Source organism: Nipponia nippon, unplaced genomic scaffold, assembly GCF_047370975.1.
Source record: "Nipponia nippon isolate SJK-2023a ecotype South Korea unplaced genomic scaffold, ASM4737097v1 scaffold_2, whole genome shotgun sequence".
Taxonomy (NCBI): Eukaryota; Metazoa; Chordata; class Aves; order Pelecaniformes; family Threskiornithidae; genus Nipponia; species Nipponia nippon.
This window is the reverse complement of record NW_028262336.1, coordinates 45,412,923-45,439,103: the sequence shown is the minus strand read 5'-3', so window position 1 is coordinate 45,439,103 and position 26,181 is coordinate 45,412,923. Positions and strand designations below refer to the sequence as shown.

Here is a 26,181-nt window from a genome sequence, read left to right as displayed (position 1 = left end):
ACCCATGCCCTCCCATTACCGCACACCTCAGCTGTGACTTCTAAAACTCTGATAATTGCACTGCTTTGTAAAAACGTATGAATACTGTGCACTAACCTGATTACTGCATGGCATTTTGCTTTAGTCACTACTTTACCTTAATACGTGGCTGTAAGGAAAAACAAGCAGTGGTAAAAAGTGTATCAATACCTGCACTACCTCCTCAACCATTTTAAAGTGGAAAACTTTAATCCTGAATACCTTTACTTTCAAAACACAAAGTGCAATCTCTCCCTGTAACACTGCACAGTCGGTAACAGTTTCATTTCATGAGAACAAAGATTAACCTTGCCCTTCTGCCAGGGGCAAAATGACCATTGAAGTTACACAAGTAAAAAGAGTGGGGCTGGCAGTTAACTCAGAATATCGATCTTCCGCATTGTAGAAAACTCTCATTTTTGTTTTTTTTTTTGTGATAAACTTCCTAGCAATAAAATACAGACTGTGTATTTTAGTTGCGCTCTTTTTTATCTGCACTGCCAATTTCTACACAAACTCAATAAAATGCAGTTCTGTATTTTATACAGTATACTAAATGAACGTAGAAGAAAAATACAGTAGTGTTACAAAAGCTGTTTATTGTCTGGATCCTTTAAACAGCACGCCCCACGCCCATTTTGCAATGCTTGATTTCAGTGAGACTATGCCACTAGTAAAAGTAGTCATGTTCTTAACTGTTTGAATACGATTCCCGTCCATTGCTTCAGAAGACCACTACTAGAATAATTTTTTATATTTATATTAAATGCATGTTACTCTACGGAAAAACTCGAATTTTCAACCAATAAGGTGTAGAATTAACCGTATTATTTGCATCATTTCTCAGTGCAACTTGCTGGATTGGGAACAATTGCGAAAAAGCCATAGACAGATCTGATTATTCTGGGACTCGGTTTATGGTTTGTTTTAGATACTGAAAACATCTCAAAGTTGTCTGTGTCAGTGCACAAACTCAAATTTGACTGCATGCAAGTCAATGGATACATTTCCTGTAATTCTTCAGCTTTTATGTTGAAATGAAATTCTTTCAGAAGTTCTCATAAAGCTTTGGTTAACACGAACAGCTCCCACCAAAGGGCAGGGGTTTAAGGACAATGGAAAATCTAAACGTGGGGGAAAACCACCCCAATCTGAGACGAAAGACAAAGAAATTCACCAAAGAGAGAACAAGTGAGAGCAGGCATGCATTACCAGTTGTCACTTCCCCCTCTGCCCCCACAATGGCCAATGACAAGAGATTGGCCAGGCCTGTCTCCCCTTTCTTGCTTGCTGATCTAACCATCTCCTGGGGTACAGCCCCTTACTCCTGCTTCCCTTCAGCAATGCCATTTTATCAGTAAAAAGAAAGGGAGCTGAAAAGAGCCAAGAAGTTCAGAGCTGAGATGTTCTTCCTGCTGGCAGCATAAGGAAAGCTCGCTGCATCCATTTTGAGAAGGACAGGATGAAGCAGCATATATGGAACAAAGAAAGAGCTGAAAAATCTGAAAATGTGACTGAAAAACAGCATTAAAAACACTTAAAGTCTAGCAAAGGGAGGGCTTGATGCATTTTTTGATTGAAAGGACACCGGTATATCTCTTTAAAAACACAACTTCTACAAAGATTTTGTATGGAAAAGACAGGCTGTGGCTGATTTTTATGAACTCTTCTCCTAACAGCAGTCCCAGCCCGTCCACAGAACGGTCCATGAACCCACAGACTAACGCATCAGAGCTGAAGGACGGATGGAATAAGCATTTGCAGGAGGGAGGTGTCCTTCTGAGTAATTTCTCACAAACCAAGGCCAAGGAAAGTTTATCTGGGGCACATAGGAAATGATGGACTGGAAGCTACAAACGGCAGAGGGCTCTCACACTGCTGCAGTCTTGGTTCCTGAAAAATCTTTAGAAATAATGAGAAAACCGAGGACATGATAGTGCATCTTTTTCACAGGGTGAAGGGAAAGGAGGGGCAGTTCAATTTGCGTAGTTTGTGTAGGCAAATAAATACCTTCCCTTAACCTTTGCCAAATCTTGTACTTGTTTGCTTTCAGTGTTCAAGCTCCGAGTGGAAGTTTTTGAACCAGGAAAGGCCCTGAGAAATCACGTCTTAAAATTAGTGACCTCATGGCACTTCCCACTTCTGGTGACAGTGAAGAACATGCCCAAGAAGAGAGGGAGAGGCATAAAAATCAGAGAATTAGCATGATGCTGGACTGGGAAGGAAATGCAATGGCCCAGAGAGCGCTTGCCTCGAAGTCCCCTCTTACGACGAGCCTCATGAAATGGTTTTGTTGGGTCATGAAGTCAATGTTAAATTTCTTGAAGAACGTTGGTAGTTACAGGGAATCCTATCCCTCCCGCATCACGGGAGCGCTTCCACAACCTGCCCTAATCCCACCACCGCAAATGACTTCTCTTCTCCTGCGCGCTCTCCCCGGCCACCTGCGGCGCGGCGCGGCGCGGCGCCCCGACAGGCCTCCACCTCCTCCCCCGCGGCGCCGCGGGCATCCTCGGGGCCCGATGGGGGCCGCTCAGCTCCGCTAACGGGCGGGGCGGGACGACGACGGGCCGCCTGCGACTGCCTCCGTCATCCGACACGTAACATAGAAAGACCAAGCGTGCAGACTGTTACGGCTTCAGGGCGCGCGGGCACATCAACAGCTGAAGCCAATTCAGCCGGAGGCGGGGCCGACCCCGCCCCGCCCGGGTCTCGCGGTGGCGGCAGGGGCGACCGCCTCACTGCGCATGCGCAGCACGGTAACCCTGCGCACTAGGCTGTGACGTCGCTCCGGCACCTGCCTTCGCTCGACGCGGCGCCCGGAAGCGTCCGACCGGGCTCTATAGCTGATGGAGAAAAGTTCCGGGGCAAGTTTAGTTCCGGGGGCGCCTTCGCACGAACCGCGGCCACCGCCGCCGCCGCCTCGGCTCCAACCATGATCCCGATCCCAGTGGTGGTGTGCGTGCTGGGGGGCTGGTGCGCCATCTACCTGGCGGATACGCTGCTCAAGGTGAGGGCTGTGGAGGCAGAGCCGAACGGGGAGCCCTTGGCCCCGCGCACGCCGGGGCAGGAGCTCCGCTTCCCCCCCCCCCGCCAGGGCCAGGAGGAGGGCGCCGGCAGCCCCGTGCCCCCCGGGCGGGGTCTGGAGTCGCCACCGAGGAGAGGCCTCCCCGCCTCACCCACCCTCCGAAATACCCGGGCGGGCCACGACCCGCCTTTCTGCCCCCTCACAGGCAGACGGCGGTGCCGCTCCCCGGCCCGAGCCCGCAGGCCTCTCTGCAATTCAAATTTAACGGTCGCCGCCCCCGCGCTGCGGAGCCGGGCTCCGGGGCAGCCGGGGCCGGTCAAGCTCGGAGCGGGGGAGGCAGCCGCGGGCCTCCCCTGCCCGCCCCACGGGGGTCGGGGCGGGGGGCGGGCTGCGCCCCGCTCCGCAGCTCGGGGCAGGGTGCCGTGGGCAGGGGTCGGTGCCTGTGCCTGCCCCGCGCCCTGCTCTCCTCCCTCCGGCTGCTGGGGCGATCCCCGCCCCCAGGCCAAGCCTCCCCGTCCTAAAACCGGAGCCCCGCAAGAAGCCTGAGCGGCGGCGCCCGGGGAGGCGGTGTTTTGCTTCCGCCCGCCGCTGGGGCTGAGAACGCCCCCCGGCCGCTGCCGAGGTCTCGGGTCTGTGTCAAAGGACCAAGCTGTGAAACGTTAGGGAAGCCAGCTTTTAGTCTACTGCTTAAACAGTTCTGTGGCACTTTAACGTGCTTTCTGGAGTTTAAAGTATTATTGTCTTTTTTTTAAAAAGAAAAAAACTTAATTTGTAAGTTTGCTGCGTAAAGTATGTGTTTTATAATGACGATTTTTCTAAAATTACTGTATGTAAAAACATCACTAACGCACATTTTTTTTTTCCTTTGAATTTCCTTAGTTTCACTGAAAAAAATAAGTTGAGACAGTGCTCAATACAAGTACTTTTTAAAGAAATAAACTTTAGTCTTCAGAGAGTATTGTAAGACTCATCTTTTTCCTCCTGATGGAGAGGGGAAGGTTTGCAAAGAAAATACACCAACAAGACATCATTCGTTATATTTAGGGATGCATTTGTGCATTGTGCAAGTTTCACTAAGTGGTTGGTTTGGGGTTTTTTTTCAAAGCTCGAGAGGTATGATTTCGAAGAGGTGGTTGAAAATGCAAAGTATGTGTGCAAAATAGGATGTATGCTGGTTAAATATGAGGAAAAATGAAATGAAAGATTTGATCTGTAATTCTGTAAATTTGTAATTTAAGGCCTTTGACACGGTTCCCCATAATATCCTTCTCTCTAAATTGGAAGGATATGGATTTGATGGGTGGACTGTTTGGCGGATAAGGAATTGGCTGGATGGTCGCATCCAGAGGGTAGTGGTCAATGGCTCGATGTCCAGATGGAGAACAGTGATGAGTGGTGTCCTTCAGGGGTCTGTGCTGGGACCAGTGCTGTTCAATATCTTCATCAATGACATAAACAGTAGGATCGAGTGCACCCTCAGCAAGTTTGCAGATGACACCAAGCTGAGTGGTGCAGTTGACACGCCTGAGGGACGGGATGCCATCCAGAGGGACCTGGACAGGCTGGAGAGATGGACCTGTGTGAACCTCATGAGGTTCAACAAGGAAAAGTGCAGGGTCCTGCACTTGGGTCGGGGCAATCCCCAGTATCAGTATAGGCTGGGGGATCAAGGGATTGTGTGTAGCCCTGCTGAGAAGGACTTGGGGGTACTGATAGATGAAAAGCTGGACATGAGCCGGCAATGTGGTCTTGCAGCCCAGAAAGCCAACCGTATCCTGGGCTGCATCAAAAGCAGCGTGACCAGCAGGTCGAGGGAGGTGATTCTGCCCCTCTACTCTGCTCTGGTGAGACCCCACCTGGAGTACTGCGTCCAGCTCTGGGGTCCTCAGCACAGGAAGGACATGGACTTGTTGGAGCAGATCCAGAGGAGGGCCACAAAAATGATCAGAGGGATGGAGCACCTCTCTTACGAGGAGAGAGTTGAGGTCGTTCAGCCTGGAGAAGAGAAGGCTGCAGGGTGACCTTATTGCAGCCTTTCACTACTTAAAGGGGGCTTATAAGAAAGATGGGGACAGACTTTTTAGTAGGGCCAGTAGCGATAAGACAAGGGGTAATGGTTTTAAACTAAAAGAGGGTAGATTCAGACTAGATACAAGGAATTTTTGACAATGAGAGTGGTGAAATGCTGGGACAGGTTGCCCAGAGAGTTGGTAGATGCCCCATCCCTGGAAACATTCAAGGCCAGGCTGGATGGGGCTGTGAGCAACCTGCTCGAGTTGAAGATGTCCCTGCCCATTGCAGGGGGGATGGACTAGATGGCCTTTACAGGTCCCTTCCAACCCACACCATTCTATGATCCTATGATTATCTTTCTTTTTTTATGTTAACATTACAGTCCAGGAGCTGAATCTGTTTCTGCCAAGAGCAGATAGGGCCTGGTGATTTTAAAGTAAAAAACGTTCATTTTGTCACTCTTGTAAAATACAGGAAGAAATATAAGAAATTTTAGGTGATGAGAAAACTTGGGAAATTAAGTGGCTCACCCTGCTGGTAATTGTTGGAGAGCAAATGTAGCTCAGTAAATGATGAGAGCTATTAATTGCCAAATATTAGTCTGTATATAATGACAATAAAAAATACAGTAATTTATCTGAAGGTTTTTCAAATATTGTTACATCAAGTCTATATTAGGTATTTGGAAACAAACATGGCATTGTTTTGAAACATAGTAGAAGATTGGCCAGGTACCAGAAAAACGTGCTCCTGGCTGTTGCGAAACACACCAAAACCTACCAGGAGGGTCAGCCAACAGGCTGGTTTTCTTTTGACAGTAACTTTGTCTGATGAAGAATCTTAGAGTGTGAAGCAAGAGCTGAATTCAGGGAGTGGACCTGTCGTGCCACGATGCTGAGACCCATTTGTATCTCTGAGATTCTGAAGATCTCTTTCAGCACTAGACCTTAAAATCATTCTCTTTTGTTAAGTAAGAATAGCCACTACGTTTCTTGTTATAACCTCTGGTAGAGCTTAGCAGCAGCAAGGGAGGAAAAAAAAAAAACAAACCACATTGTTTGGAGCCAACTTAGTGCCTGATTTATGTTGAAAAAGAAGGAGGAATGCCTGGAATGCTATAGCAAGCAAGAGAGTCCAGGAGTTAAAATTTAACTTTGATCTTTTAACTCAAAGTTGACAAAGGTTATTAATCATCGGGAAGTACGTGGGGGCTGTTGGGTTTTAGTGAACTTACTGGTAGATCTCATGTGTGTACATCTCAATGATAAGTTTCACTGTGAGCACCACAGCCAAAATAGAATTTGGATTAAATACCCAGGTTTATATAATGAGGAAACTCAAGAGTTGCTTGTTTTATTGCTGGTACTGTAAATCTCCCACTCCATTCATAACCCGGGGCTGCTAGCAACTGTAGCAAAAGGCAGTCCCTGCTTAAACCTCAAATCACTTACAATTTAAGTACACCAAAAGGACATACAGAGCCCGAGTGAAAAATAATACAGGAGTACTTTTCCATGCGTGATCCTGTTGATATTTTTGGCCAGAGAAGGATATGTGCTGTAGCTTGCAGTTGATGTTTATTCTGTAAACTTGTTCAATATGCAATTTCTCTTGCTCAGTTTGTTCTCTTACTGTTTTTGTTCAGATTTCAAACATTTTGTTAGGCAGTCTGACTTTTAGAAAATCTACAATATAGAAGGCATAACTGTGTGTATAAATGCATTTTTGCACAAATAAATTCACAGATTATAATATTGCTAGAGTTACATTACGAGATACATTTGTGTTAGCAAACTAAAATATGCCAAATCAAGCTGGGACTTGGAATTTTAAGTCCTTCTTGTTGCTCTTCATTGAACCACTGGCGTGAACGTGTCCATTGAAGCTTGGATCCTACAAAAGGGAATCGCTCAGGCAGACCCCTAAACTCCTGCTCCCCAGCATCCTAAATCATCCCATTTCATTCTGCCTGAAGGATCAGGAATGAGCAAAGGGTAGAAGGTTGTCCCTCCTTCTGCTATGAGAAATAAAGAATGCATTAGACGCATTCAGTCAAGGTTAGCCTTCAGCTTTTAAGGTCAGGAAGCTGAAATGGTTCAGAGCTCTTCAACAGATTTTGTCAGCAAAGAAGAATGTTAAGGACTCCTGCTTGGTGGCAGATATTTATGGAGCTCCTGGAGTATTTAGCAGGCATTCATTATTTTGAAGGCTTGCATAAATAAAAAAGGTATTGCTGTTATAGTAAAATTAATATGGAGCTTTTTAATGTATTTATCAGAGGGATGCAGTCATTTAGTGATCATGAATAACGTTTACACAACTTGTGAGGAAAATGCAAAAGGAAAATGCATTTTGTTACCTTTTATTTTTTTTTCCCCGTTTGGCAAATGCGTGGTCAGTAATCCCATATTTCTCATGGAAAGCTTCATATTTACTTATGCCTTGCTAGTACAGTGGGGCTGTGATATGGTTGGAATGAATTTGAAGGAATGAATTTGTGGCATTTCTAGGGGAAAAGTGTTTTTTGCATGTGATAAAAGGAACACATTTTTAAAGTGCCAAATCAATATATCCATTTAGATTTATTATAATAACATGTGGTTGGTTGGGGTTTTTTTGGACTCTGTGTGAATGAATAGGATGTGTTTACTTCATTCCCAGACGACAGTTTCTCACGCCAGAGGTACTTTATGTCATATGCATTTTTGTTCTTAATGACCTGGTAGGTTATGCGAGGAGGCCTTTTTCTTTGTTTCTTTGGCTTATGTATTATTATTTGTAAAAGTGTAATCATCTTTGTGATCTCTTCTGTTAAAGGTAGCAAATGCTGGGTCAGCAAATGCTGATCTGGTTGTGGACACTAAATTTAGTGGTGTCATAGAGAGTGACTAGTGTTGATTAGGGAATATATTACGATGAAAATTTCTGTCGGTGCCCTCAGCTGACTGAACAAAAATATGACTGTAATCAGTAGGGTGAAGAAGAAGGAAATGACACAGGAATATATAGGCAGGAAGGATAAACGGTGTAATAGGTGATAAATGAACAATGACCTGAGCAAATGGGTCTTGCATCCTAGGAAAATTGTTACTTAAAATAAATTTCTAGTGTTCAAATTTTAATTAATTCAACTAAATGAGAAAAGCTATGAATATAGTTGTGCAAGATGAGATCCTCACTCCCCACCACCAGGACAGGAGGAATGCAAGGATCTTGGCAAGTTCTAAATTTGTTTAAAGAACCACAGACGACAGCCAGAAACTTGTGAAGTCCCTCCTGAGGGGGGGAGACGGAGCCTGTTGTGAACTACGCGTTCCCGACGTCTTCAGCAGGTGCTGCTGCTCATAGGGAAACTTGGGAACGATGTGCCAAGTCAGACAGCTCCGAAGACTTGTCTGGATTATGTCAGAGACACTCCTGCCTTGGGAACTGCTCGAAGTCAGAAGGCTTAAAGCTCTGGTTATCAGCTTTTCCTGAGCTATGAGTTCCTCTTTCACCTCCAAGGAAAGTGTTCCTTCAGTTGGGTTTCTGATACTAGCTTCCATGAAGCAGGCCAAGTAAAGCCTATTGAGAAGACAAGCACCATATAATATAAAGTAGCAATTGCAAAACTATGTCTATTGGTCTATATCAGATAATACTGCAGATAAGCATTAATCATATAGTTTATAGGTCTCATTTCTCTTAAAGACGAATCTTTGGAACTACTAGGAAGGCATTCTAGCAGTATCTTGAAATGCTGGGAAATTATCATAGTGAAATCGCTGTTGCAATACAGGTTGATAATTTTAAAGTCCTACTTGCTTTTTGTTAGTATGATCAAATATTTCAGAGTCTCTTTAGGTATAGTCTCTACGTTTGAAAAGGATACCTCATTTTTATCCTTACTAAAGGGTATCCACAGTACTGATCCATATCTCACCAATATTAGAAACAGTTTTCTCAGCTGAAGCCAAAAGAAGCATTTTTCTTTATTGTAGTTCTAAAAATATTTAGTGGAATATAATTGCACCCTGAAAAAATACCATAAACAGTTCAGTCTTTAGCTTTCTAACCAAACAGTTAAAAACTACTGAAAGTGATTTAACGCTAGGAAAGATGATATAAGATCTTGTTTGTCAAGTAACACTGGATACCTGATCTCTCTCGCAATCCTAGAACTGTTGCGATTTACATCAAAACAGTGGCATAACTTTTTCATATTACATGTCACACCTACCTATATGTCAAAATATAAATAATGTGCAGGACATTTACTTGAAGTTATATGTCCATTTTTATATAAACAGATCACATTTACTGCCTGGTCATGTAACGCTAAATCTTCCTAGAAGTTTTTGGTTAAACTAATTTTCCATTGTTTTGCAGTCATCCAACTCGCTGAAGGCATCTTATGAAGACTGGCTGCTGACGTACGGCTTGAGCGTCTCTCCTTTTCACATGCGATGGCAAACAGCTCTCTTCAACCGCCAGTTCTACAATTGGGGGAGATGGAAGCCCAGATTTCTGTATTTATGGTATAAATTCAGGATTTTTTTTGTTCTGTCAAATACAGGGTCAACAACTTAACCATATCTGAGCCTTTCAGCCTTAAAAGTGTAATGGATAGACATGCTTATTTGCTAGGCTAATGATAAAACCAAACTAGCATGGTTGCCATAATTGTACTGTGCCAGGATAAGTCTTTCTAAAAGTCTCTGCTAAAAAATACATAGCTGTAATATAGGTTGCATATTGAGATGCTATAAAACTAGAAATTCATAAACTATTTTTAATCATAGAATCATAGAATACCATGTTGGAAGGGACCTCAAGGATCATCTGGTCCAACCTTTCTAGGCAAGAGCACAGTGTAGACGAGATGGCCCAGCACCCTGTCCAGCTAAGTCTTAAAAGTGTCCAGTGTAGCAGAGCATTTTTTACCGATTTACCATTTTTACCGATCGTTTGAACTATACATAGTTCTTAAGAGTACAGCTGTCCCATGTAATACTGCATACAGAAGCAGGTCTGAAAGCAGCTTCTCATATCCTAGATTTGTCCATCACTGTACACTGAGCTCTCCCCTGATCACTGGAGTTTACAAAGTATTCAGAGACAATTCTGTCCCTGTTGTCAATCATTGTCCAGACATTCAGCAACTATACCTGCTCAGAAGCACATTGCTCACCTTCTGTCTTTTATCTGCTGGCACCTTTGCCTGCTAAGATTGCACAGACTGCTGGGAATGGGTAAATAAGCAGGGTGGTTAGTATGGGTGTTCCTGGACTCGTTTAGAAAATTATTGCTCAGTTGCCTTCCTAGCATTACTTTATATCTGCTCTGAAAATATAAAATGAGTAAGGTTTGAATTTCTTTTCATTTCCTGTGTTGTTACCCTCAGTGAGATGGTAATGAAAGAGAGGTCTGCTTCATATTGGTTTCTCTCATATGTAATGATTTTACTATTTTAGTTTGAAATAGTTCTATATCAATCACAATTTTTAATGCGTATAATTTATTACAGTATAATGTTTCCACCAGTCTCTTTAATTAACATTACAAGTACATGTTGCTTAAAATAAATTTGCTAATTCCCAGTGAGCTTCATTAAGGATGGTAAGAGAAAAATTATGCTATTGTGGGAGGAAGAAGGACTGGTAGTGAATTGAAGTGTTTTAGCTAGGAAATAAGCTGTATCACATCCTTCAACTATTGGACAGTGTAAAATAATAATAATAATGCTGAATAAAAATTCACCACTAGGTGGACTGACGTAAATTGAAATTATTTTCAACACTGATTTTAATGAAAAATAAATTGGTGAGAAGAACAATATGTTTTAAGTAATTGATTTTAATCTGGTCTTGCAGTTGTACCTTTTAGTTCTTCTTTAAAAAAGGTTGAATCTCATTTATTGTTCTTTAGTACTTTTTATTGTTTGTGAGGAAGATGCAAAATATATTGAAAAAGCTTATATAAATAAACATGTATGCTACTCCATCATTTGATCCAGATCTCTAAATATGTGATGGTGTGGTGCAACACGGTTAATTATATATTGTTAGCTATGTTTTTATATCCATAGCTAATAGCAAGTTACATGTATTGGGTAACTGAATAAAATTTAGCATGTGTAAGAACAACATAAAAATATTTGAAAATTAATCAGGATGAGATTTGGATGTAAAACATTTATTAAACAAGGAAAATATTATATGTCATTAGTCAATGTTATTAGTATATGTTATTGTTATTATTATTAGTTTCCTTTAGCTAATATTTTTGTATTGGATTGTTGATACACCAATGGTAAGTAGCATCAGATAAGTTTTGCCCCATGAGTTTGGTGTGCTAAATTACGCTAAAGTAGTTACATACGCGGAGAATATACCCTATCTTCCTGCAGCTATGCATTGCTAAACTATTTGCTTCTCTTTGTAGGTTCAGCATAGGAATGGTGTTTGGTATAGTTGCCATGTTTGGCTCTGTTATTCTTCTCGGAAAGACGCTGATGCAAACACTGACACAGATGCTCACCGAGGCACCAAAAGCCCAGAATGACCGTATGCTGCAAGTTGTGGTAAGTGTTGTCTCCTCAGATCTTTATCTGAGAGTTGTGAACTGATCTTAACCAGCTTCTTAATGGGGTATGTGATGCTTAAATCCTTCTGTGCAAGAATAACCTAACTCCCGATATTCTTCTACATAAAAATTTGCTGGTTTGTTATCAGCCTTAAAAATGGGAAGCAGAGGTAGTAAAAGAGGGCAAGACAAACGAAGGCAAACATGTGGAAGAGTTTATATTAAAAATTCTCAGGAGTGAGAACTGACTAGTAATTTTGAAAAGCCCTAAATTATCATAGTACTAAGAATACAAAACAGAGCTAAGAATTTGCTTCCTCTGAGCTCTGCAATGTAGAGGCACTGGTGGCCTTCAAGTTTGCAGGGCGCGTCCATAAGCCACAAGAAGAGAGGACTTCTATTTCATTTATTACAATTAAAAACATCAGTGGAAAAGGAAAGAAGTGTAAAGGGCTTTGTGTGATAGTGGAAGCAAAGATTAATTAGTGAGGAGATGGCACATTTTTTGATTGTTCAAGGACTTAAGCCCTATTTTACAGTATGAAATTGAAAGTGCTGTTTCTGGCAGTGTCTAATCAGAGGCCTAATAACAATGTATTTAATTGTTTTATGCATTTCTGATGCTGGACAATATATTGTATGGTTTTAGAAAGGAATGTATTTCAGAGAATGGGAGAGATTGCAAATACTGTCTTTTTTATTTCTACGCAAGGCAGTAATGGAAGAACTGACATTGCCTTTGCAACAGTTTTAGCCTGGAAGGATTCCTAACCACCCTTATTTCCCCAAGGATGCTATCTGGCCAGAATGCACTATGGTCATTTTGCAGAAATACAGAAAGTCCTATGAGCTTGCTCTGCCTTCTGGCTGCATGGCTTAGAGCAGGGATGCCCAACCATTTTACTGTATTTAAGTACTCAGCTACTGTAGTGAACAGAAGTTTGGAATTGTGTGCCGCCACTATAGGCCTTCCTGTAAGTGCTAAACTGACTGCATGCAGCCAGACTTAAAAAATTGCACGAGCGCAGGAAGCCTGATCGTTAGCTTGTGCCATGAACTAGGTGCCTTTGGGACGGTTTGGGTCTGTTTCACACATTCAGGGTGAATATAGCAAATGCAGGGTGTGTTGGCAAAAGCAGGCAAGGAGACCTGGGAGAGAAGTGCTGGTCCTGCCACTGCAGTCACCTGGTCCACAGCCTGCTCCTGAATTATCTCCAGAAGCAGACAGGAGTGGGCAGTCTGTGCATCCAGTAGAGCACAAGCTGAACACGAAACAGAAAATTTTTAATTTACATGCCAACAGGGTCTATCCTAAGCATGTCTGTCTGTTACCTTCTGGAGTAAGAAAAGCCGCCCTTACATCTTCGTTTTCTGAGATTATGATATGGATCTATCCACTTTTGTGACACCAAAGTAAAGTGGTCATTTGCAATACATTGCTCTTTTGAGAAAATAACATAGAGGCAACCAAATGAAGATGAGCCTTTGGAATTAATCTGGTGTGAACTGGAACCGTGAAAGCAGAAATCTAGGATAATGTTCACAATTTCAATGTGGAATTGATTCCTCAGTGACTGCCTAATGGCAAGATCACTGCGTTCAAACCAAGGACAGACTGGCACTGAAAAAGATGTAATGTATAGGCATAATGTAATGTCATGTATGGGCATATGGTTACTTCACCTAACTTGACTTCTGGTTCTCTTTGTTTCCTAACTCATTCTTTCATTCCTGAATGGTCACAGTTGTATAATTCTGCCTTTAAAGAGCTTCAGTATTCTTTTTGAGGGGAATGTGCTACCATGAGTTGACACAAAAAAGTGACCCATTTGTGGCTGCAAAGAGGTGAAGAGCAAGTCAGGAGGACCTTCTTATTTAAATTAGTTATTTGTATTTGACTGCCTGGAGGAGAGTGCGTTAGTTTTTAAAAAAAAAATCTTTTTTTTTTTAAACTCAACTTTAGCCTGTGGCATAAATCTGTTTAGCCTTTAGCCTTTGGCTATGGAGAGGAGGAGATATAGTTCTGCTTATGTTTTATTGATTAAGATTTTTGTACCCTTCCTCTTTTGTTCAGTCATGTACTTTATTTAAAATACCTATCTGTAGGTAACTGGGCTGTTTTTCTTTAGCTGCCACCTCTTGTGTCGGTTGCCTGTTGACAAATATGGGAAAGAGGCAGATCAGTTACTAGCAAAGGATCTTCTTTTACTGAAGGCTTTTCCAGAAGACTGTAAAATATAAGATGACGATGCTTATTAATAAAATACTGCTATTGATTTCAGAACACTTCATGAGAGTTAACTTCCCTTTTAGGTGAATCTTAAACTAGTTTCTTTGACATGAAGTCTAAAAGCATCCGGTGCTGTGTTCTAACAGGCTATAGTTGTGGTGGTATTAAGGTGGCAACTCTTCCTATTGCTGTCTGTCCTTCCATGTGCCCAGAATAGAGAGGCCACTGGCAATGCCAGTTAACTGATGCATTAGTGCCACCAGCTGATGCTGTAATACAAGCAATGGATGCTTAACGAATGAAGAGCAGCTGTTTTCATACAGTGAGGTACAATAGTCGTGCCACTTAAGATAAGTATCTCGGTCATGATCGCAGTCTGGACAGAATTTGTGAAATTATTTGGTTTAGCATTAATGAAAACAGTCTTTTGAAGGATTTCTTTCAGCTAGATTGTCTCACCAACCTATTATAAAGTTCTGCTGCATGGGTAGGTGAATACACATAATTGAGGAATGTGCAGGACTGAATGAAGGTAGGATCAAACGGCATCTGTTCAGTTGGATCTGCAGCTGTTTGTGTCCCACAAGGTTAGTTTTTAGAGAGTGCTATAGACAGGCCAGGAATGTTTGCCCATAGCATCTCTTTTCTGCCACTGGATTGCAATTCAAGTTGTGTTCACATCAGCTGTTAGTGGCTGTACTGGAGTGTGCCCTGCCTTGAGCGGGGAGAGCTGCGGAGCAGACAGCAGAACGGTGCCAGAGCAAGCAGCAGAAGTGGCCTTGTCATCCCACTGCAGCATGGCCACGGAGCGGGGCGGGAACCGAGCAGGGGGAAAGTCCACCAGGAGGAGAGAGGGGATGGTTCCTCATTCTCCAACTTGTGGCTGCTTTGAAGCCCGTCTGGAAGGAGTTGGTGTCTCATGGCTAGTGCAATGAGGGACTTGGGGAGTGGTGGGAATCCACAGCAATGGGAGGAATGTGAGGGGCCTGCATATTATGTCTTACATAAATTAAAATAGTATGCTCATTTCAAGTGCCTTTTTTTTTTAAAGGTTAAATTGCTATATGTAGACTGCCAAAACTTGAACAATAGACAAAAGTTACCCTTTTTTTGACTTTGTAAATTTGGGATAGTCTCGTGATTTGGACAGGGAGAGAGAAAGGAGACTGACAGTTCCAGCTGTAGGCTCATTTTTTGAACTTTTAGGGCTCGTAGTGTTTTAAGTGCCACACAACTTTTTTTTTTTTTTTTTTTTGAAGGGTGGATCTTCTCTATAGCTACATGACTGACTGCAGGAAATTGTCAACTAATGCTCACAGTTGCCAAGCTCCACTTCATTTAAGTGGAAGTCTGTGTACCTTTTTTATAAACTTCTCGAGCTTAATATAGAGTAGGACACATACAGTCAGGGCTGTGGGGAGTAAGTAGGGCAGGGAGAAGGCTTTTGCTCCTGGAGAGCTCTTTAACCTTCAACAAAAGAATATATATTTAATATATTTTAAAATACATTCAATAAATTGGGAGAAGAGGTGCAAACTGATAGTGCTGCATGAGAACAGCCCCTGTTCTGTTGTGGGTCTGAAGAAGCTGAGTGAGAGCAGCAAGTTTAGGGGCAGAATGATTTGGCTTTGTACCTCTCGGTTTCCTTGTGTGTTTTATTTTGTTGTCATGCCCACATCAACAGGTGCCTGGTGTAAATTTGCCTGTCAGCCAGCTGACCTATTTCTTCTCTGCGATCCTCATCAGTGGTGTGATACATGAAGTCGGCCATGGGGTGGCAGCTATTCGGTAATACAAATTACTTTTCTCTTATTATGTGCCAACAAAGACTAATATTCCAGAGCGTTTACTTACAGGTGAATGTTGCTAGCACTTCTTCAGTTTATCTAGAGAGCCTGTTTATTCTGTATTTCATAGCTTCCTTAGATTTTAAGTTTGGAAGGAGAGTGTACAATTAAGGATCGAGTTTTAGTATAATGTCTATTCTACAGATCATGAGAAAGGACTTCTGCTTTGCAAATATACCATGCTGCATCAGGTTTAAAATAATACTTCTTTTAAGTGCTCCTGTTTCTCCCACAGCAATTGCATTTCTGCAGCTGTGGCACTTGAAGAGGACCCATGCGCTGTGGCACAATGGTACTTTAAAATAGATTTTAAATTGATTTGTTTAAACATAGCTTGTGAAGTGGCATATGAACAGGCTGAAGCAGTAACTCAGTCAAATGTGATTTGCCCCTGTTAATCTCAGTGATGTATTAATTTTGATCAAAGATTATATTTTTAGTGTCACTTAACTATGATGATTACTTCACAAAAAGTTATTGACATGGTTAGTCATTACTGTTAAATGACACTCTAGCATAAGAGGGTTAAGGGTTACTGCAACTGATATTCAGGTGTCCTCCTCATTTCTCCTGGACATCATCATTATCTGTCCCATGAGCATGAAGCTCTAAGTTGTTTCTCTGATTTTCTTGAGCGTAGGGAGTCAGGACTGCATCTTAACCCATTACAATCTTTTTTATAACCCCAAAAGTTCTTAATTAAAGGAGTGGTTTGCGACCCTCTGTGTTTCATATGCTCTGGTCATCTTTCAGCTTTTTTCCCCTAATACTCACAGGGATTTTTCTGTGGAGGAAGAAGTTCTTGCTCTTCTCATCCCACCACAGGAAGAAGCAACAAAATTTCCTTTCTCTTACAGTGCCTTCACATGCTGCTGGCTAACTGCAGAGAAGCCAGGTGTAACTATAGACCTCTTTTTAACCAGAATGAATAATTCTTATACGTTAGTGGTGTGATATCTTCGTTCAAGGTCCGAAGCAAAGGCTCTGAATATTGGGTTATGTTTTTGTCAAAAAATTGATTCCCAGCTATTTCCAGGGGAAAAATTAATTTGTCCAATGTACATTGCTGTTGCTGCTGATGCTTTCTGCTTGACTTTTTTTTTTCCCCCTCTTCCTAGCACAGATTGGGTCTATACTGCTGTTAGGGTCAATCCTCAGGGTTTAGGCTTTACTAAATAGCTGTGCTGTGTGCAGGTGTTATTCTGGCAAATCACTTTGACTCCCTGAAATCTAATACACTTTTGCCAACTTCAGTTCAAGATATTATTGGCTGTGAACTACAAGACCTTGAAATATTTGAGCCTTAGTTTAGTCAAGGCTTATGCCAAAAAAGCCTTTTTCTTTTTCCCTCTGTATCTCCTACCCAAGTCATGAAATTCTGTGTAGGCATTAGACTGCCTGTTACTAATTGCTAGCATGGGTAGGTCTGATGAGTTAACTCCAGGGAATTAATATATTACTTCATTCTGATTAATTTTTGTGTAATTCTGTGTCTTCTTTTATTGCATATGCACAATAAATAAATAAATAAATGTGAATAAATAAAATGCTATGCCCAGTGTACTGCCTTAGTAAAGATATGGGATTAGCTGATCCATGCCTGGTTTGTCTTGGAACAATAATTGGAATGTAATTGTCTTGGAACATGATTGTCATGCCTCTGTTAGTCCCTTATGAAATTTCTAGCTTCATAAAACCATTACATAGTTATTCCAAAAAGTGCCATTTAAAAGCAATTGTAAAACCTCTGAAAAATATTTATATATTATCTGTATGACAGTGTCAGCTACTAATATATTTAGATAGCATTTGTCCTTTTAACTTCTTGACTTGTTTCCATTTTTTCAGATGACATTTCCCTCATTTTTGTTAATTTACAATTTACTCTAAATTTCGTTTGGGAGAAACAGAGAAATGATAAATTCCAGAAATCTAGAAGTGTTTCTATAAAAGGAAAGCAATTGCTTCTTCCAGATAATTTTCTATAGATCAGTTGGAAACGGCGTCCTACAGACTGCCATTTTTTTAATTAAAAGAAAAAAATCTCCCAAGTATTAAAATATATTTTAACTTGAAAGTGGGGGGGGGGGGGGCGTTAAGTATTTTATGTGTTACTGTTACTAGGAGACAGAAAAGAAGTTGAACTTATCCTATATTTTTTAAAAGTGACAACTACTGCAGAAAACATCCTTTAGTTTAATTATCTTTCAGTTGCTCGTATTATGAAAGATAAGTTAGTTTTATAATTATAATTTTAGTTATTCTCATTGTAAAAAATATGTGTGCTGTGTAGAATCTCTGTTTGTCATGTCTTTGTTTGCAGTAACACCACTTAATTTTTCTTTTCTTCTTTTTAAGAGAACAAGTACGATTTAATGGATTTGGGATTTTTATCTTCATTGTCTATCCTGGAGCATTTGTTGACCTCTTCACAACCCACTTGCAACTGATATCTCCAGTCCAGCAATTAAGGATATTTTGTGCGGGTAACAGTTTGTGTTTTTTTTATTAAATCTTTGCTTAGCACAGTTACTTATAATACAGGCATCATTCGTGAATTCTTAGTGGAGGATTGAAGGTTTAAAATGAAGAAGTACAAAAGCTTCTCTTTACCTAAAGGTGATCCTTCTGTTCTGAACCTAAATTGCGATTTCAGGAAATCATTTGATCATTACTGTCCTTATTGTGCTGTTTTCTGGAGGAGAGACGTCAGTTTCTAGGAGCTTAAAAGAGTACCAATATCCTGTCATGAAAAATGTTATAATATCCTAGATCTGATTCAGAATAGTTGTGCATAAGAAATTCCAGTTGTGTTGTGGGGGAAAAAATGTGGTTTCTGACCTTCCTCTCTCATTAGAAAAAGGTCTTACACCAGCTCAGGTGCAGAAGTTCCTTTGTCTTTTTCCCCCCACCCCCCATATTTTATGGCCTATGTAGCAAAACCTTGGAGCACACAGCTGGAGAATACTCAGCCAGAAGACTGGTGGTATGAGAACATGACTTGCTGTCACAGGTGAACACCCTTGAGCAATTCACTATCATTTTCTGCAATAGGAGCAATCTTATTATGTGATTTTTCCAATAGTATTGTGAGTGATTTTCAATGATGTGTGAGTTATGTTATTATACAGGTCACTGTGTTGCCATCAGGAGGAAATAAAGGCTAAAACACAAACATCCAAAGAGAATCACAGCTTATGGCTCCAAATAACCTTCAAATATTTTTGATTTGATGTTTTTTGAAGTCCCTGGCTACGGGGAAGTAGAGCCCTGTTGCTGTGGAAAGTTAGACTGAGACTGTTATGCTACCTGAACCACTTGTATTATTGATGTCCAGAGACAAACGTGGTTCCCAAACTACTGAAATGAAGATAGAAAAGTTAGCATCTTGGTTTAGTTCTTGATACTGCTGGTTTTCTGTTGCAAGTAGGATAGCAGCCAGCCTGTTGTCACGTTTAGATACTAACATTGTTTCTTGAATATTGTAACTAAAACATTATATAGAGGGTTTTAGGCTGGGCATACAGAAGCCTTTAGCAAAGCATATTTTCAAGCTTTCGTAAATCAAGTAAATGATGATACATGTTAGGTAAGTAAATATATCTATATTCCAAATACCCTAATGAACCAAAATCATTCACTGCAATAGGCTAACTTTTATGAAGCCCCGTTTCTCAAATTAATCAATTTCCATTTCCAGCTACTGTGAACAGAACTGAAAAGAGAAGACATACCAATTTTCAAAATGGGTTGGTTACAAACATTCCTGAGAAATCATCTAGAGAAATAAGATTATAAGCTGTAATAGAAAATACTTGCTTGCATGTTTTTAATGACAAGCAAACACCTATAATAATTTTTCAGGTTTCTTGGGAAACCTGAAATAGGGGAATACAAGGTAGGAACAAGCATATTGCAAGGCTGGTTAGCATCAATGGCTTGTTATGAGTTAGGTATAACAAATATATGCAGTTTTTTACAGCTAATGATAGGTATGTTTCAGAACTAGGATGTTTGATAGTGATAAAATGTGATAGTCAGTAAACTTGACTCAGTTTTTCTTAATTGTCAGAGCAGTTGAATGAACCTATTCTCAGCGTTCTGAAGTTCTGAGTTTACAGAGACATGCTTTCAGATTTTTGTATGGCAGCTAAGTAAAAGAGCTAGAGTAGAGAATGACACCAAATATTCCGTTTGTGTAGTCCACCTGTACTCTGGAGATTAAAGAGTATATTTGTTGTACAGCAGATGGCATCATGAGTTCAAGAATAGTGAGTGAGCATTCTTGTAAGCCTTGTGATATTTTTAGCATTAATCCCATGCCTAGTAGATGAAAAGTGCTTCTGTGCAGCACTTTCTTATAATTCATGCAAATATTTGTATTATTTTTTGAGATCCTTTTTAATACGTTTTGTCTTGCCTTTAAGGAGTTAAAGATTTTTAAAACATTATTTTAAGGTGTTTTAAGGGTTGTTCAAAGTGTCCCTTTTTAAATATAAGCAATTAGGTATGCAAGGATGAGGCTGTTTTAGCAAAATGAAATTGATGCTATAGTCAGCAGTGTGCCTGTTTATTTTTCTGTGGATCACCTGGGATGAATTTGAAGCCTTTCTGTTTTAGACTTTTCTGCTGTATTCCACACAGTAAACTGTGTAGATTATGGTATTAAAGCCCATGTTTTTCTAGCTGTTTGAAAGTATTCCTTCTCACCCTCTAGCAGTTCCATCACCTCTTTTTTATTATTTTAAGTTTTTTTTTTTCCAGTTTGCTCTCTCTAGCAGCCACACTGCTACAAAGGAATTTTGTTTCTCTCTTAGATTTTTATCCTTTGTTAAGCTGTTAAAAATAAATATTTTTAAGATAAAAAGGTTAAAACAATAAAGTTAACATATTTACTTAATACTTTTGGTTTTGTTGCACTTGTGTGTATGTGTGCACACGTATACGTATGTGTGTGAAGTAATGAGAACTGAATGCTGAAACATTTCACCTATCTGATTGCCTTTCAATGAGATATGACTAAAAACTGTAGAAAATCACTTTAAGAAGTATCTACTAGGGGAAATTGCAACAAACCCTTAGTTAAAGTACTCCAAAAATGTCTCACATTTCTGCAGCATTAGAAATGTAAAAGAAGACCAGGTGACATGTAGAGGTGGCCAGGGGAAATAAGAGTCTGCCATATGTTATGATTCCTGTGTTATATACAGTGGAGGAAAGATAGGTTTAATATATTTTTAAACATCTTTACTTCAGTTCCTGTCCTGTAACTGCACTGTAAATATAGAATTGAATCAAACACCTCTTATCAAGATGAAGCACTGTAAGAAGGAAATGAGGAGTCTTCAACATTGAAAAGTTTTTCTGCATTGGTCATACAAAATGTTTGTCCAAGAACACAAATTAAATGAGAAAATGTGTATGGTACTGGATGTTGAAGGAAGCCAAGTGTGTCTTATGATAGCGATTCATTTCTTCCTATGGAGAACAGCATACTATAAAGATTGCAGTTGCAAATATGTTGCCCAAAATAATGTGTCAGGAAATGCTGATTGCACAACTTAGTTCCTTGATGTGGTTTTAGGTCCAGATTTTCTTGTAAAAGAAGCCTTTTTTCAAATAATTTTCTAAACTTGTTTGGCACTTATACAGGTAATTATTTTCATTGATACAATGGAGATAACCATGAAAAATACTGAATTGCAACTAAATTTCAGACATTTTGCTGACTAGGACAAACTATTTATTCACATATAAGCCCATTTATTAAGATTCTTAAATTCACAGTTTATTGTGGTAGAAGGTAACATATAATACATTTCATTCCACTAGTTTTTTAATATTTATGATTGATGACAATTCTGTACATAGAAATTATAGTTTAATAATTGATTCAGAAGCCCAGTTATTCTTCTGGATACTCTGCCCACTGCATACTTAGAAAAGTAGTGTTACGTGATGAAATATCAATGTGGTAGAATGACACCTTTAGAATGGACTTACTGCTTCCCTGTCTTTTCTGATAATATAATTCGCAGGAGTTCAGAGGCTTCCCTAAAGCTCCCCTACAAAGTGCCATCATAGAAACTTAAGTTTGTACAGTAATATATGTATTCTTCTTTCATGCCTATGTTCACAAATTAACTTTTCATCCATTCTTACAGTAATTATTTCAGGAAAGTTAATTAGAAGGTAACTAGAATCTTGCATTTCAAAAACACCTTTTTGTTATTAGTGTTTATTTAGAAATGTGATTTTTTTCCTTCTTTTTAGGAGTGTGGCATAATTTTGTTCTTGGTGTTGTAAGTTTCATCGTTTTATTTCTGCTGCCAGCCATTCTTTTCCCTTTCTATTACACGGGTGTTGGGGCACTTGTCACTGAGGTCGCAGAGGTAAGAAAAGATCTTTACTGTTTTCATATTATATGCTTTGTGACCTGAAATGTACCTGTGTCTCTTATTAGCACAGTCAAATTTGGTCAGTGCAGCACTCTGCAGAATCTAATACATTGCACTTTTTGTCTGCTTAAAGTTTCCTTCTCACTCTCATGGTTTTTTAGTATTAATAAATGAAGGAACATGGCATGAATAATTATAGACTATTCAGTGTACTATAAAACTGTTTAGACATTTGAGATGAGTTTGCAGGCTTATTTCTGGTTTTTTTAACTTCTTTTTAAACTTCTTTTCAATATTGGCACCAAGCAAATCTCCTGGAAACTGCATTATCACTCTAGTTATTGCTATCTGTTTTTAATGTTAAAAATTATTTTGAGCTGATTTCCTTGCTTGTTTGGTCAGCTGGAAGCAAAGCAGAGATAGAGTGCTGAGTTTCTGGAAAGGACTGATTTTTTTCTGACTTAATCAAATACAGCACAGTTGAAGAGCAGAGCTGAAAGGATTCAGTCTTTCTTGGATCTGAAAGTGAACTGATATAACTCAGGAGGAGAGTGACATTTATTATGCTTTATACCTTCAAAAGTTTAGGTACACCCTGCTTTCTTGAAAGATTCAGAGTATTAATTTAAGCTTCTTGAACTTAAAATGGTAGGAAAAGCCACAACATATTGACTTGTATGAAAATAATTACTCAAATTTGAAGAGGTCCCGTGGAACACTTGGAGACTTGCCCTCTTTTTCCTCTTTTTCCTCTTTTTCCGCTTTTTCCGCTTTTTCCGCTTTTTCCGCTTTTTCCGCTTTTTCCGCTTTTTCCGCTTTTTCCGCTTTTTCCTTTTTTTCTTTTTCTTTGCAATAAATAAGTTATTCTTTTTACCGGATGTTGTTTTTGTAATGCTCTGTCATAAGTTGAAATAATCAGTTCTAGTGGAGCCTGAGATTTTCTGTTTCTCTGGAAACAGAGTCTTAACCTAAAGATTTCATGGCTATTCAGCAGAACTGTAAACAAATCCTTGTAGATTTAACTATAATAACATGACTGACTTCGCTGTTTCCTCTCAGGATTCTCCTGCCAATGGACCAAGAGGTCTTTTTGTGGGAGACCTTGTCACTAACCTACAAGACTGCCCAGTTTATAGTGTAGAAGACTGGAATTCCTGTCTGGGAGACATTTCGGAGAAGTCACAGGTCGGCTACTGTATAAGTGCAGCCACTCTACAACAATTAAGCTTTCCAGCTAGAGGTATGACTTCAGGTGCTCTCTTCATTATTTTATATTGTAATTTTATCGTATCTTAAACACTATTTTGGATTTAGGATCTGTTGGTGGGAACAGATTTCTCATAAGTTGAGTCTACTATCCTGTCTAAAGCAGTGACCAATATGCCATTCATTTTTGTGAAATCTGAAAGTGAAGACGAGGTAGATAGAAGAATTTCTCTGGTCTTCCAGTCATCCTATACAAGTATCTTGTATGATCTGAATAATGAAATTTGCCTCTTCAGGATATTGCATAACTTGGTTATTAGCAGTAATACAATTATCTCCTCTATTTTTAGTTCAGTTATATGCATCAGCTCAGTGATCTTTTGCAGATGTAAATTCCAGACATTACCTTACTGCTTTGATCAGCATGACATTACAAATTGTATGACTTAACCCAATGATGTGCTTTATTATGGCCACTTCTATGTGTCTCACTATATGGGTTTTATGTTTCATTTGCTTCTTCAACCTCACAGTGTCATTGCCCATAAACTCGGTTTTGTCTGGATTGCACATATTGCTTCTAGAAGTCAGTCCATTTCCTTCTGTTTTCATTTATACATTAGAGTGCTTGTTGCTGTAACGGCTTACCCCTGAGACACAAAAAAATGTGAACTGAAAAAAAAGAACAGCGAGGTTAAATTGGCTGAATGCCTTGTGTCTGTCGCCAAAGCGAGCAGCTCTGGAGCGCTCTAGCAGTGCACTGGTTTCCCGAACCCAGGGAGCCTCAGGGGCAGCCGAGAGAGCTGCCGGGAGCCTGCAGCCCGTGCAACAGCTGCTGACAAGACCTGGGTGGGACAAGGAGCAACGGCCGCCAAGCCCCCCATCACGTATAAAGGAAGCCCTTATGGAGCGCTGGCGACCAGGAGCGCCGCCAACAGGGCGGGCAAACAGGGTGTGGCACGTCAGCAAGGGCGTCAGTTTGCACGGCAGTTCACGTGGCAGGGCTTGCAGGAGAGGCTAGCGAGGTGCGCTAGCGAGGTCCTTCAGTCTGCCATCTCTGTGGAGGTAGAGGATGGAGATCCATGCGGCAGCAAAGATGCAAGGGTTATGGATGTGTTAGAAACCACGGAAGCTCCTGAGAAGAGTCATGTAGGAATTAGGTCTTGTCCCCCCAAAAAGGTGACGGCATCGGTGGCCCAACTGAAGTGCATCTACACCAATGCACTGGAAGTCATTGTGCGTCTGGAAAACTAGGATATAGTTGCCATCACAGAAACGTGGTGGGGTGACTCATAGAACTGGAGTGCTGCAGTGGATGGCTATAAACTCTTCAGAAGGGATAGGCAAGGAAGGAGAGGCAGTGGGGTAGCCCTGTATGTTAGGGAGTGTTTTCGTTGTCTAGAGCTTGATGACGGTGACGATAGGGTTGAGTGCTTATGGGTAAGAATCGGGGGAAGGCCAACAAGGCAGATATCATGGTGAGAGTCTGTTATAGACCACCCAACCAGGATGAAGAGGCAAATGAAATATTCTAGAAGCAGCTGGGAGAAGTCTCACAATCGCTAGCCCTTGTTCTCGTGGGGGACTTCAACTTACCAGATGTCTGCTGGAAATGCAACATAGCAGAGATGAAACAGTCTAGGAGGTTCCTGGCATGTGTGGAAGATACCTTCCTGACACAGCTGGTGAGGGAGCCAACTAGGGAAGGTGCCTCGCTGGACCTGTTGTTCATGAACAGAGAAGGACTTGTGGGTGATGTGACAGCTGGAGGCCCTCTTGGGCATAGCAATCACGAATTGAGAAGAGTTTTTGATTCTTGGGGAAGTAAGGAGGGGGATTAGCAGAACTGCCACCTTGGGCTTCCGGAGGGCAGACTTTGGCCTGTTTAGGAGCCTGGTTGACAGTGTCCCTTGGGAGGCAGTCCGGAAGGGCAAAGGAGTCCAGGAAGGCTCGACATTCTTCAAGAAGGAAACCTTAAAGGCACAGCAGCAGGCTTCGCCAAAATACAAGCCAGCAGGGAAGAAGACCATCCTGGCTGAGCAGACAGCTTTGGCTGGGACTCAGGAAAAAAAAAAAAGAGAGTTTATAACCTTTGGAATAAGGGCAGGCAACTCAGGAGGACGACAAAGATGTCATGAGGTTATTCAGGCAGAAAATTAGAAGGGCCAAAGCCCAAGAGACAATAAAATACATTAGCAGCAAAAGGAGGGCTAAGGAGAACCTCCATCCTTTATTGCGTGCAGGGAGAAACATAGTGACAGAGGACAAGGAAAAGGTTGAGGTATTTAATGCCTTCTTTGCCTCGGTCTTTAATAGTCAGACCAGTTGTTCTCGGGGTACCCAGCCCCCTGAGCTGGAAGACAGGGACGGAGAGCAGAATGAAGCCCCCATAATCCCAGGGGAGATGGTCAGCGACCTGCTACACCACGTAGACACACACAAGTCTATGGGGCTGGATGGGATCCATGCAAGGGTACTGAGGGAGCTGGTGGAAGTGCTCACCAAGCCACTTTACATCATCTATCAGCAGTCCTGGCTAACTGGAGAGGTCCCAGTCGACTGGAGGTTAGCAAATGTGACGCCCATCTACAAGAAGGGCCAGAAGGAGGGTATTACCTGGGGGTATTCCTGGGGGTAATACCTGGGGGTATTGGTCGACAGCCGGCTGAATATGAGCCATCAGCGTGCCCAGGTGGCCAAGAAGGCCAATAGCATCCTGGCTTGTATGAGAAATAGTGTGGCCAGCAGGACTAGGGAAGTGATCGTCCCCCTGTACTCGGCACTGATGAGGCTGCACCTCAAATACTGTGTTCAGTTTTGGGTCCCTCACTACAAGAAGGACATCGAGGTGCTGGAGCGTGTCCAAAGAAGGGCAGC

General features: G+C 41.1%; 1 protein-coding gene across 7 annotated transcripts in view; it reads left to right on the top strand.

The window, feature by feature from the left end:
• The first annotated feature begins 647 nt into the window (after nt 1-647).
• Nucleotides 648-26,181, top strand: part of MBTPS2 (membrane bound transcription factor peptidase, site 2) — a 63,805-nt gene continuing 38,271 nt past the window's right edge. For 5 of the 7 annotated variants that reach the window (XR_015704543.1, XR_015704542.1, XR_015704541.1 and 2 more), the window contains exons 1-7: nt 650-3,028; nt 9,428-9,576; nt 11,483-11,621; nt 15,538-15,641; nt 18,059-18,186; nt 21,974-22,092; nt 23,158-23,338. Coding sequence is in view for 3 of the 7 variants with exons in the window: in XM_087756274.1 (XP_087612400.1) it covers nt 2,954-3,028; nt 9,428-9,576; nt 11,483-11,621; nt 15,538-15,641; nt 18,059-18,186; nt 21,974-22,092; nt 23,158-23,338 (895 nt within the window). In the remaining 4 variants the exon portion in view is untranslated. Of the gene's footprint in view, nt 3,029-9,427; nt 9,577-11,482; nt 11,622-15,537; nt 15,642-18,058; nt 18,187-21,973; nt 22,093-23,157; nt 23,339-26,181 lie in introns of all 7 variants that reach the window. The other 2 variants (XM_009476240.2, XR_015704544.1) reach the window with 2 other exon arrangements.